The following is a 13,674-nucleotide window of genomic DNA, read 5'->3' as shown; positions in this document are numbered from 1 at the left end:
AATATAGGTTTTCGAAACAGTAGAAATGAACCTAAAATGATCTTTTCCCTTTTGGTTAATTAATACGAATTTCACAAAATCATCCAAGTGAATTGTTATATTTTTTTAACGGCTTCAACAATAAGGTGCATGTTATGATTTCTCACCTAGGATCTAGTCACGGGTCTATTAATAGTGAAATTTAATTCAAAAGCTAAAGCTTTTGGTTTACCTTGATTCTTTTCTCGACTTATTATTGCTGAAAATCTAGCTCATTAAAAGGAAGCTCTAACCTTAGACTCATTAGAGAAGAAAGAGTCCAAATCTCAATTTAATTGAAAATAATTCTGTTTAATTTTATTAATTCAAGTGACCCTTTTTATAAGAGAGGTTTACATAAGATTTATTGGAATTCTACTAGAATTAGAAATTGTAATAGTAATAGCAATCCCTGTATATGAGGGATTACAATTCTGAGAAGGAAATAACTCTTAATTAAAACAAGAATTAATATCTAATAATAATAGGAAGTAAATCCCAAAATTTCAACTAGCTTTGCTGTGGGGTCCTACAATGCGTCCATAACATCACTTCCCTTCGAGAAAGAACTTGTCCTCTAACTCAACAGTTGGATAAGACTATGAATCACCCATAGTCCCTTTGCCCTGTTGCTTTCTTTGAATCATCTATTTCCAACCAAAACAACTTCTTACACTAATGCCTAGAGGAATATGGTTCATCGTAATTATAGCAAAGCTTTTTTGCTCTTTGTTGGGCCATCTCTAGACTAGGGCTGAGCAGAATTCGGTTCAAACCGAAAAACCAAACCGAACCGAGTCAATTCGGTTTAATCGGTTCGGTTTTAAAATTAAATCGGTTCAGTTCGGTTTTGAATTATAAAAATTTCGATTATTTCGGCTCGGTTCGGTTTTGAAGAGAAAAAAATCGGTTAAACCGAACCGAACCGAACCGAATAGTAATTTATATAGTCAAATCAAATTAAATCGAACCGAATCGATTTTTGAATTGATTTATTTTTATGAAAAATTTATGAATTATATTTAATTTTATATATATTAATTATTTAATTTTATTGATTAATGGTTATTAGGTTCAAACCAAAGTTAAAATTAGACCAAATAACATGAAAATCAAGTCTAAATTCAAAAATAATAAAAAATCAAACCGATCGGTTTAAACCGAACCGAACCGAAATAGAACGGTTCGGTTCGATTCGGTTTTTCACCCATTTCGGTTCGGTTCGGTTTCTAAAATTTACGGTTCGGTTTTTGTAATTTAATTCGGTTCGGTTCGGTTTGAACCGAATGCTCACCCCTACTCTGGACGGCTCAATATTTTAATAAAGGGAGACAAAACACTTTCTAAATTAGAATTCTATAATGTGCTAATGGCTTGGTTGGTAATAGCCTTGGTTATGGACAGAATTAATAAAGTAGTTGTTGTTTATTGGACTATGAATTTGTCCAATTTTCTTTCAACTGTTGTTTTTTTTCAAAGGCTTTTGATAGGTTCATAGTTGCCATTAAGTTTGGGGGATTTTGCATCGCTACATTAATCTGGATTGAATTTGTCAGGCCCGCAGTAAACAAATCAACTTTTTGATCTACCCGAACTGTTGTTGCATGAGCTAAAAGGCTCTAGAATTGACGTTGCTATTCTTCCACCGTCCTCGTCTGCGTCAAATTAGCTAGTTCTTCCAAAGGATTGCTATTGAGTGGAGGCCCAAATCTCAAATTGCAATATTCTTTGAACGTGTTCCATGATAGTCGGGATTCTTCTTGTTCTAGTCTATAGAACCAGAGTTGTGCCTCTCCTATTATATGGAATGCTTGAGGTTCACCTTATCTGTTTCTAGCATCCGTTGGTTGAAAAAAATTGTTTATATCGGTGTAATCAATCAACGGATCTTCGGATCCATCAAACTGTAGAAAACAGAGAATTTGAAAAATTTTCTTTTATATTTTTTCATACTAAAATGATTTACAAGTATTCTAATTTATATACAAAGGCTATGACTAACTAGGAAACTAATAATAGCCAATAAATACAATGATTCTTAATTATATTCTAATTTACAGCTAATTTACACTGATTAAGGGATTTACACTAGTTGAGGGATTTTAACACTCCCCTCAAGTTGGTTCATGTATGTTGCACATGCCCAACTTGCAAACTAGGGTATGAAACCCCTTACAACTTAATCCCTTAGTGAACACATCAGCTAACTGGTCTTTCGACCCTACGTAAGAGATACTTAAGGAACCATTGACAATTTTTTCTTTTATGAAGTGTCTGTCAATCTCTATATACTTGGTTCGATCATGCTGAACTGGATTGTGAACTATACTGATGGCAGCTTTGTTATCACAGAACAGGGACAAACCACTAGTTTCCAGTAATTTTAATTCCGCCATCAACTTTTGTAACTACATTAGTTCACAAATACCTTGAGCCATTGCTCTAAACTCAGCCTCTGCACTGGATCTAGCTGTCACATTTTGCTTCTTGCTTCTCCAAGTGACTTGATTACCACCAACAAAAGTACAGTAACCAGATGTCGATCTCCTATCATCAAGAGGTCCATCCCAATCTGCATATGTAAAGGCTTTAATCTGAAGATGGCCATGCTTTGAGAAAAGAAGTCATTTCCCAGGTGCAAATTTTAAGTATCGCAAGATGCGGAAAATAGCCTCCAAATGAAGTTCACGAGGATCATGCATATACTGACTCACTAGACCCATTGCATATGCTATATCTGGTCTAGTATGCGAAAGGTAAATCAGTCTGCCAACCAACCTCTGATATCTCCCAATATCCACGGATTTCCCAACTCCAGCTTGCAATTTGTGATTTGCCTCAATGGGAGAGTTTGTTGGTTTACAACCTAGCATTCCTGTTTCCTCCAATAGATCTAGTATGTACTTCCTTTGAGAAATAAAGATTCCTTTATCTGATCTGGCAACCTCTATTCCAAGAAAGTACTTTAGTCTTCCCAAATCTTTGATTTCAAACTCCTGTGCTTGTTGTTCCTTTAGATGAATCATTTCTTCCCTATCATCACTAGTTACCACAATATCATCCACATAGACAATAAGCAGAGTGATCTTACCCCAATAGTGTTTTATAAACAAGGTGTGATCAGCATTGCTTTGGCAGTATCCAAAAGAAACCATAGCCTTACTAAACCTGTCAAACCATGCCCTAGGTGACTATTTTAAACCATACGGTGCTTTCTTCAATTTGCAAACTTTTTCTTTAGTCTTACCATTCTCAAACCTTGGAGGGATTTCCATATATACTTCTTCTTCCAAATCACCATGTAGAAAGGCATTTTTTACATCAAACTGCTACAAATCCCACTCAAGATTTACTGCACATGATAGTAAAATTCTGATGGTATTCATTTTAGCAACAGGAGCAAACGTTTCCTGGTAATCTACCCCATACGTTTGTATGAAGCCTTTTGCTATTAGCCTAGCCTTATACCTTTCAATTGAACCATCTGCTCTATGTTTCACAGTGAACACTCATTTGCATCCAACTGGTTTTTTTTCCATTGAAAGATTAATAAGTTCCCATGTCTCATTCTTTGTTAGAGCTTTCATCTCCTCCACCATGGCTGCCTTCCATTTTGGATCAAGACATGCTTTCTTCCAATCCTGTGAGATAGAAACAAACAATAGAAAGGCTCTATAGGGAGGAGACAAAAAATTATAGGAAATGAAGTTAGAGATGGGATGTTTAGTACAGGTTCTAACACCTTTTTTAGAGCAATAGGAATATTAAGATCATTATTAGTAGAAAGAAGAGTAGACTGAGAATTAAAATTAGACTCTTCAGGAACCAAAGAAGACTCATCACATACCTCAGGATGTTCAGGAATTGAATCCAGAGATTCCGGTTGATCAGCAGTCTCCTGCTCGATGGCTATATCTGTCTTGTTCCGCCGAGTATAAATTCTCAAATCTAGTCCATTCAGTCTCTCTCGAGATTTAGGTGACTCCCCCTGAGTATCATTATTATGTATAGGCTTTAGACCCCGATTTTTTCTTTGAAGTTGAAAGTTGGGAGAGCACAAAGAAGAAGGGAAAGACACCTCTTCTTCCTTCCTATGCTCCCCTTGAAGAGGTGCATGGAAATAAGATTCAGATTCTCTAAAGGTAACATCCATGCTCACAAAATATTTTCGTGTAAGAGGGTAGTAGCACCTATACCCCTTCTGAGTACTGGAATAACCAACAAAGACATACTTGAGGGTTTGAGGTTCTAACTTTTTCCTATTAGGCTGATGAGCAAAGCAAACACAACCAAAGACTTTTGGAGGAACAGTATGTGAATTTTTACCTTGCAAAACCTCTAAAGGACTCTTGAACTCCAAAGTCCGAAGTGACATCTTGTTAATAAGATATGCAGCAGAAAGAATTGCATCCCCCAGTAAGGTTTGGGAATATTCATTGTAAACATAAGAGATCTAGCAACCTCAAGTAAATGTCTATTTTTTCTCTCAGACACTCCATTTTGAGCACTAGTGTTAACACAACTAGTCTGATGCAAAATTCCGTGTGATTTCAAATATTCCTGAAAAACTCCATTCATATACTCTGTGCCATTATCAGTTCTCAGTATTTTAACTTGAGCATCAAACTGGGTGTTAATCATTTTGTGAAACTGCTGAAAACATGAAAATAATTCATTTTTCCCTTTCATTAGATATACCAAAGTTAACCTATTGCAACAATCAATAAAGGTCACAAACCATCTATAACCTGATAAAGACACAGTTTGAGTAGGCCCCCACATATTAGAATGGATAGTCATAAAAGGAACTGAAGCCTTATTATTTATTGCAGGATAAGATTGTCTAGTATGTTTGGCAAACTCACAAGCACCACATACTAACAATTCAGTTTTGCATTGCTTAAACAAAAGAGGATAAAGTTTCTCTAAAACTGTAAATGAAGGATGTCCAATTTTTCTGTCACTGAATAATTTCTTCCCCAGCACCCATAGACTGACCTAACATGGCTTGATCAACACAATCATTCAATAGATATAGCCCATCCACTGCCAATCGTTCTTCCTATTATCAACTCCTGAAGCACACAGTGAGTGGGAAAAAATTCAATTTTGCAGTTGAGAGTTTTTGTGATAGAACTGACAGACAAAATGTTAATAGGAAAGCTAGGCACATGTAAGACAGAATTAAGACTTATAATAGGGATGCATTTAATAGAACCTGTTCCAGAAACATTAGATAAGAATCCATCTGCAATGCGGACTTTTTCTTTGCCTGAACATGGGGAATAGGATATGAATTTATTCGAAGAGCCTGTCATATGTTTGTTTGCTCCAGAATCTATAACCCAAAATGAATTATTATGGTTGGCAAGAAAAGCATTACCTGAGTTGACGAAGTTAGAAGAGGCAACTGTAGTGGATTGTGATTCAAGTTGTGATAGGAATCGTCTCAGAGTTCGTACCTCTTCATTGGAAAACATCCCAGTGATAGCAGTATCTTCAGAAACACTCACAGCCTCAAATACATTTGCTTATGATTTAGCAGAGCCCATCCTTTTTCCTCCATGCCCTTTAGTTGGGTGGCCTTGCAGCTTCCAACATTGTTCTTTGGTATGCCGAGATTTTTCACAGTAGTCACAATGCAAATGATCCTTATCTGATGGACCATATGACTGTTCTCGTAAGAAGTTAGCAGCCAGCCCAGTCTTATTAACAGCTGTAGAATTGATCATGACACTCCTTCTGCTCTCTTCCTGTTGAACATAAGAGTATGTCTGCCTTAAGGTGGGCAAAGGATCCTTACCAAGCACTTGGACCCGAATCTGATCATACTCGACATTTAGCCCAGCAAGAAAATCATATATGCGCTCCTTCTCAACCAATTTCTGAAACTTAACTGCATCAGCCGGACATGAAGCCTGAAAGTCCTGATAGAAATCCAACTCTTGCCATAGACCACTCAGTTCCGCATAATATTGAGCAACAGTCAACTCACCTTGTTTCATTACATGAACCTTGTTCCTAAGCTCATAACTTGTGCATCATTCCCAACTTGAGAATAAGTCTGAGAAACAATACTCCAAATGGTAGCGGCACTGTCCAACAGTTAATACCCACGAGCTATATGAGGTTGTATAAAATTGATGAGCCATGACATTACAAGAGAGTTCTTTGACTCCCATTGGCTGTAGGTAGAATTAGTACTTTCTGACTTTTTTCTATCTCCAGTGATATACCCCTGCAGTCCTCTAGCCTGAATGAACAGTAGACAAGATCTAGACCATGTCAAATAATTAGTTCCATCCAACTTTACAGGAATAATTTGTAAAGAGGAATTATCACCAACAAATCCAGCCTTTGTTTCAGAGGCTTTCTTCTTTTCATCAGTCATTTTTCAATTAAAGAAATAGGTACTGAGACAGAAAGCAAGAAACTGGGCAACGGAAGGTACCAAAAAAAATAAATGTGCAAACTAGGTGTGGAAACATGTTGTTCAGAGGCGCGCTGGACAAGGAAGGTCATCGGCAAGAGGCACGGTCGGAGAAATCACTGAACAAAAGAGTGCATGAGCCGGCGCGTGAAGGATGACACGAGACTTCGGGAGGCACATGAGCTCACGCGCTTCATTGGATAGCGGTGGGACTCCGGGCGTAGGCCGATTGGCTGGTGTCCTTCCTCCTCAAGTGAGTGGTGACAGTCACCTCCCTTCCTAGAACGACGTAGAAGCTTGATAAAAAAAAAAAAATACTCAACTATACTGTTCACGCCAATAAATTTTGGCACTGCTCTGATACCATGTAGAAAACAGAGAATTTAAAAAATTTTCTTTTATATTTCTTCATACTAAAATGATTTATAAGCATTCTAATTTATATACAAAAATTAGGACTAACTAGGAAACTAATAATAGCCGATAAATATAATGATTCCTAATTATATTCTAATTTACAGCTAATTTACACTGATTAAGGGATTTACACTAATTGAGGGATTCTAATACAAACATTAAAAAATCCAACTTCATATACTTTGGCACTATCCCTGCGTCGGGTCTCGCTTTTGTTTTTCCATGAAGTCTATTGTTGCCGCCTTCATAGTTGTTACAGCTACATGAACTTTCCTCTGTTTCCTTGCCCTTGCTCTTGTAAGTTCCTTGAATGAATTCTTGTAATTGACGGGACAAGTTTTGCAATTGGGATTCTAGTTTCAACTCTGATTGCTTGATCCGATCTTCTATCCTTGATTCAACTTGTGCTACTCTTGCTTCAGTCAATGCTTGTGCTTTTTGGAATAGCGCCCTTAATTCTTCTCTAGGATATGTATTGTCCATGACAGCCAGCTTTGATACCAATTTGTTGTGATCTGATGATCACCTTCACATCATGATCTCTTGCTCAGAATCTAGTCAAGGGCCTATTCATGGTGAAATTTGATTCAAAAGCTAAAACTTTTGGTTTACCTTGATTATTTTTTCAACCTATTGTTGCTGAAAACGTGAGCTCGTTAAAAGGGAGATCTAACCTTAAAACTTGTTAGAGAAGAGAGTCCAGATCTCAATTTAATTGATAATAATTTTCCTTAATTTTTTTTTAATTCAAGTGACCCCTTTTATAAGAGAGGTTACACAAGATTTATTGGAATTCTATTAGAATTAGAAGTCCTAATAATAATAGCAATCCCTATATGAGAGGGATTACAATTCTGAAAAGGAAATAAGTATTAATTAAAATAAGAAGTAATATCTAATAATAATAGGAAGTAAATCTCAAAAATTCAACCAGCTTTGCTGAGGGGTCCCACAATGGATCCATAACAGTGCAACTGTGTTTACCTTCACTAGTAACTTGTTTTGTCAATCAGTCGAACTTTACTAACGTTGTTGTTCTGAAATGATGGAGAATTATGTAGTTTGGCAAGACTCGAGACATTAATAATCAGGCATAAGCTTGCAATCTCTAGATGTGAATGTTAGCTTGGTCGCAGTTATTCCTTAAACATAAACTTACTGTTAAGATTCCACATTTGTTTGGGATAGGGATAATATGCCCCTTATATGGCTTTAGGTACTTCTCCCCTCTTGAGCTAGCTTTTGGGAGTGAGTTAGGCTTGGCCCATTTTTTTAAGATGATATCAGAGTCCTCCCAACCAATGTTTGGGCTTCTTATGAGTATTTCACGCTCCAGGTGTTCGGTTCTGGGCGTGAGGGGGGTGTGTTAAGATCCCACATTGATTTGGGATAGGGGTAATGTGCTCCTTATATGGCCTTAGACACTCCTTCCTCTTTGAGCTAGCTTTTGAGGGCAAGTTAGGCTTGGCCCATTTTTCTTAAGACTTACATATTTCCTTCGGTATAAAGCCCTAAACCAAGCTAAATGAACAACAATCTACATGGCTGCCCCCAACTAGTTTGGTATTAAGGCTAGTTGAGTAGAGCTACTTTATTCTAGTATATGAATCAAGGATATCTTCTCCACGTACTTATTCTAGGAAAGGAAACAAAAAAGCAAAATCTTGTTACTACCTTATAGCTATGTGAGTTGGATAGGAATAATTTGACCATCATTCATAACCTGCTATATTGTTTAGTTTCTACTTAAATCTAGTTGATGTTTACGTTTTTATCTAGTATTGAATTGCTAACAATACCTATAACATTGTTTGATGTCTTTGCAAATGGGCGAGGGTTGTTTAACTTTGTTTGAATCATGTTGTAAAGAGAGCGATGTCTTTGTGAATTCAGCTTGTGAAAGGTTTATGAGTTAATTTAACCCTGTTATTGGAAGACCTTGTTGATTTGAAACAACAGATTGGAGAGAAAAATCTGTATATTCTTATGTATCAATGACTTTATACATATGCCTATTTGTATATAAGATTCCTAACTTTAGAAGGAAACCTAATTTAATGAAAACTAATATAAATAGGAAACAAGATATATATAATGAGAAATAAATAATGATCTCTTTAATGTAGGGATTGAGATTCCAATACTCCCTCTTAAGTTGGTTCATGTATTTACACATGCCCAACTTGCAAACTAGAGGATGAAACATTTTGTTGCTGAGTCCCTTGGTGAATACATCGGCTAACTGATCTTTAGAAGTCACATGAGAGACACTTAACGATCCGTCTACAATTTTCTCTTTTATGAAAAGTTGGTCAATTTCTATATGTTTGGTTCGATGTTGCTGTACTGGATTGTGGATAATACTGATAGCAGCTTTGTTACAAAATAAGTATAAACTATTTGTTTCTGATAGTTTTAATTCTTCCATTAACTTTTATAACCATAACAATTCACAGACACTTTGAGCCATGGCTCTATATTCATCCTCTGCACTGGATCTAGCAGTCACACTTTGTTTCTTACTTTTCCAAGTGACCGGGTTACTACCAACAAAAGTACAATAATCCATTATTGACCTTCTATTATCAAGATATCTAGCCCAATTTATATCTATAAAGGCCTTTATTTGAAGATATTCATGCTTTGAGAAAAGAAGTTCTCTCCTAGGAGGTAGATTTCAGATATCTTAGAATGTGAAAAATAGCTTCTAAATGAGATTTACGGGGATCATACATATATTGACTCACCAGACTTACTGCAAAGGCTATATCTAGTCTAGTGTGTGAAAATATATTAATTTGCCAACTAATCTCTAATATGTCCTTAAATTTACCGACTTCCCAACTCTAGCTTGCAATTTATGATTTACTTCAGTGAGAGACTCTGCTGGTTTACAACTCAACATACTTATTTTTTCCAAAAGATTCAATATGTACTTCCTTTGAGAAATAAAGATCCCTTTATCTGATCTAGCAATCTCTATTCTAAGAAAGTACTTCAATTTTCCCAAGTCCTTAAACTCAAACTCTTGTGCTAGGCGTTGTGCAATTTCTTCCTCATCATCTCTTGTCACTATTATATCATCATTCACATAAACAATAAGTAATGTGATCTTACTTCTATAATGTTTTATAAATAAAGTGTGATCAGTATTACTTTGATAGAAGCTAAAAGAGATTACAACCTTGCTTAATCTGTCAAACCATGCCCTAGGAGACTACTTTAGGCCATGCAATGCTTTTTTCAATCTACAAACTTTCCCTTTGGATTTTTCATCATCAAATCCTAGACGTATTACCATATACACTTCTTCCTCTAAGTCTCTATGCAAAAAAGCATTCTTGACATCGAACTGCTATAAATTCCAATCAAGATTTATTGCACAGGACAATAAAATCCTGATGGTGTTCATTTTTGCAATAGGTTCAAAAGTCTCTTGATAATCTGCCCCATATGTTTGTGTGAATCCCTTTGCTACCAGTCTAGCTTTGTATCTCTCAATTGAGCCATCTGCTATGTGCTTCACAGTGAACACTTACTTGCATCCAACTGATTTTTTTTCGCTATGGAAAGTCAATCGCTATATTATTTCTCTGTATATTCTGTATTCTGTATTCCTATTTAGGATTTCTTATTTAGGATTTCTTCCTAATTAGTAGAACACAATTATAGGAATCAATTGTATATATATACCCATGTACAGATTAATTGAAATTAAGGAGAATCATCTCTTTCTACATGGTATCAGAGCAGGTCATCAATCTAGGGTGACTATTTGTTCTCACCACCCAGCTCAGGAGAGACCTTAGCCGCTGAACGGCCGTTTCGACCCCGATCAACATCGTCGGTGTCGCCTCAACCCCCTCATTTCACCACTGTGTGTTGTTGCCTGATCCAGTACACCATTAAAGGACTTCTGAGGTTTGGCTCTCAGATCCTATTTCGGTATTTGTTTGATTTGTGATTTTGGATTATTTTGCTGCTATAAGCACTTTGGATTAGCGTTTCGGTTAATTTTCTTTGTCTCAACAAATGGCAGACAATAAGAATGTTATTTCTGATGTGATTCCGGTGATGACTAAGATCACGGAACACAAACTTAATGGTTCGAATTACCTGAAGTGGAGTAAGACTGTTAGGGTCTATTTGCGTAGCATTGATAAGGATGATCACCTTACTAAAGATCCACCCACTGATGATACACGACAAACTTGGCTAAGGAAGGATGCTCGGTTGTTTTTGTAGCTTCGGAACTCGATTCACAGTGAGGTAATTAGTTTAATTAATCACTGTGAATTTGTTAAGGAATTGATGGATTACTTAGATTTTCTGTATTCTGGTAAAGGGAATATCTCCCGTATTTATGATATTTGTAAGGCATTCTACCGTACTGAGAAAGAGGATAAGTCTCTCACGGCTTATTTTATGGATTTTAAACGGGTATATGATGAATTTAATGTATTGTTGCCTTTTGGTCCTGATGTGAAAGTTCAGCAGGTCCAACGGGAGCAACTGGCTATTATGAGTTTTCTTGCAGGCCTTTCTTCAGAGTATGAGACTGTTAAATCTCAGATTCTCTCCAGTTCTAAGATTTCCTCTTTGCATGAAACGTTCACACGGGTCCTTCGTACAGAGAGGTTCTAAATTTATTTGTTTGCTCTCGAATCTATAATCCAAAAGTTCTTTTCAAGACTGGCAAGAAAAGTATTGCTTGATTTAACAAAGTTGGATGAGGCAACTATGGTGGACAGAGATTTCAGCTGTGACGGCAAACGTCTTAGGGATTGCACTTTCTCATTGGAGAGAATTTCAGTTGTAGTTGTATCCTCAAAAACTCTACTGTCTTAGATACATTTGCTTGTGGTCTTGCTGAGCCCATTCTTTTTCCTCCACCCCCTTTGGTTGGGCGACCATGAAGTTTCCAGCTGTATTTGTTGGTATGGCGAGATTTTTCACAATAGTCACAATACAAATGATCATTGTCTGATGGACTAGAGCTATGTGATTGTTATTTTGAGGCAGTAGCTACAAGTCCTGACTTGTCAATGGATGTAGCATGTACCATGACATTTCTGTTTTCGTCTTGTTGAACATAAGAATAAGTTTGTCTTAATGAGGGGAGAGGATCCTTATCAAGTACCTGGACTTGAATCTAGTCATATTCTATGTTTAGCTCAGCAAGAAAATCATAAAATTCGTTATTTCTTAACCAATTTTTGATATTTTGTAGCATCACCAGCACATGTAGCTTGAAAGTCTTGATAGTAATCCAGCTCCTATCATAAGCCACTCAACTCAGCAAAATACTGAGCAATAGTAATCTCACTTGTTTTGTACCATGAACTTTATTTCTCAGCTCATAAACCTGTGCATCATTACCTACTTGAGAATAAGTATGAGAAACAACATTCCAAATGTTAGTTGCACTATCCAATAACAAATATCTACGAGCTATTTGAGGTTGCATAGAATTAATAAGCCAAGACATTACTAGATAGTTTTTGGATTCCCACTTATTGTAGGTGGAACTATGGTCTCTGGTTTTAACTTATCTCCAGTGATATATCCAATCCTCTAGCTTGAATTAACAAAAGACAGTATCTTGACCAAGCAAGATAATTGGTTCCATCAAGCTTTATAGGATTAATTTGTATAGAGGGATTACCATTAAAAATAGTTGCATTACCCCTAGTAGCTTTTTTTTTTCCTTCTGCCATCTCAAAGTACAAGAACCAAAGAATCAAAGTGAAAAAAACAAAAGGATCAAAGAGAGAACTTACTGTGTAAGATCTCAAAGGTAGAAAAGTGAGAACCAAGTCACGGTTTGGGATGGTTAGAGGCGCGACACACGAGGAATAATTGAAAAAAGCCAGAAAAAAGGTTCATGTGCTGTGAATAGTAATATGAACGCCGATGAACAGCATCCTTGAACAATGAGCCTTAACAGTACCCAATGAATAGTGCCCATAAACAGTACTAAAGCGCGCCCTAATGATCAAAAGCTCTGATACCATGTTGATTTGAAACAACAAATTGGAGTGAAAAATGTATATATCTTATGTATCAATGACTTTTTACATATGCCTATTTATATACAAGATTCCTAGCTTTACAAGAAAACTTAATTTAATGGAAACTAATACAAATAGAAAACAAGATATACGTAAGGAGAAAGAAATAATAATCTCTTTAATGTAGGGATTGAGATTCCAATAGACCTGCATTTGGAGTTCTCGCTGTCCTTCTTTTTCCCTTGTATTTATTGTGGGAGCTTTCTGCTGCTTTGTTGTTGATTTTGAGTCATTGAAACTTTGAAACTCAATATGTGCTCTATTTTCATTCATGTGTCACTATTCATTTCTTCATATCATTAATCATTCTTTGTCCTTCCAGATTGAAGAAGATAATGATCATTCTTTTAGACAAAATCCTGCTACTTACACACAAATTTTGAGTTCTGCAGCAAGAGGGCTGTACAGGTATGTGATTGAAACAGTGAGACCATTGAGTCGGACCTCTAGTGTGTCTGTGCATAACTTACCACTTGTGCAAGCATTTTTTTTTTCAGAGATAACAGGACTACAGATATCTTATTTGTTATTTGTGGGGGGAGAATGATATTCAATGTTGTTTCTTAGTGAAATTTGAGTAATCATAGTTGGGTTTCTTTTGTAAAGCATTAAGCATTGTGAACTTTCCAAACTATAAAAGTAACTAGTAGATTACCACAGGAAAGACTTTGCACTGAAAGCATAACGATTTCTTTTAGTGGTCATTTATTTTTATTTTTAATAAAAACTGTTCCTTTC

General features: G+C 36.2%; 1 protein-coding gene across 4 annotated transcripts in view; it reads left to right on the top strand.

Annotated features, from left to right (window-relative positions):
- Positions 1-13,674, top strand: part of LOC110636813 (transportin MOS14) — a 31,755-nt gene that overhangs the window by 14,206 nt on the left and 3,875 nt on the right. For all 4 annotated transcript variants that reach the window (XR_009149009.1, XM_058147773.1, XM_058147770.1 and 1 more), the window contains exon 17: positions 13,259-13,344. Coding sequence is in view for 3 of the 4 variants with exons in the window: in XM_058147773.1 (XP_058003756.1) it covers positions 13,259-13,344 (86 nt within the window). In the remaining variant the exon portion in view is untranslated. The remainder of the gene's footprint in view (positions 1-13,258; positions 13,345-13,674) is intronic.

The sequence above is a fragment of the Hevea brasiliensis genome, chromosome 1 (genome assembly GCF_030052815.1).
Source record: "Hevea brasiliensis isolate MT/VB/25A 57/8 chromosome 1, ASM3005281v1, whole genome shotgun sequence".
Classification (NCBI taxonomy): Eukaryota; Viridiplantae; Streptophyta; class Magnoliopsida; order Malpighiales; family Euphorbiaceae; genus Hevea; species Hevea brasiliensis.
The sequence above is the reverse complement of the archived record's forward strand: the minus strand, read 5'-3'. Positions and strand labels throughout refer to the sequence as shown.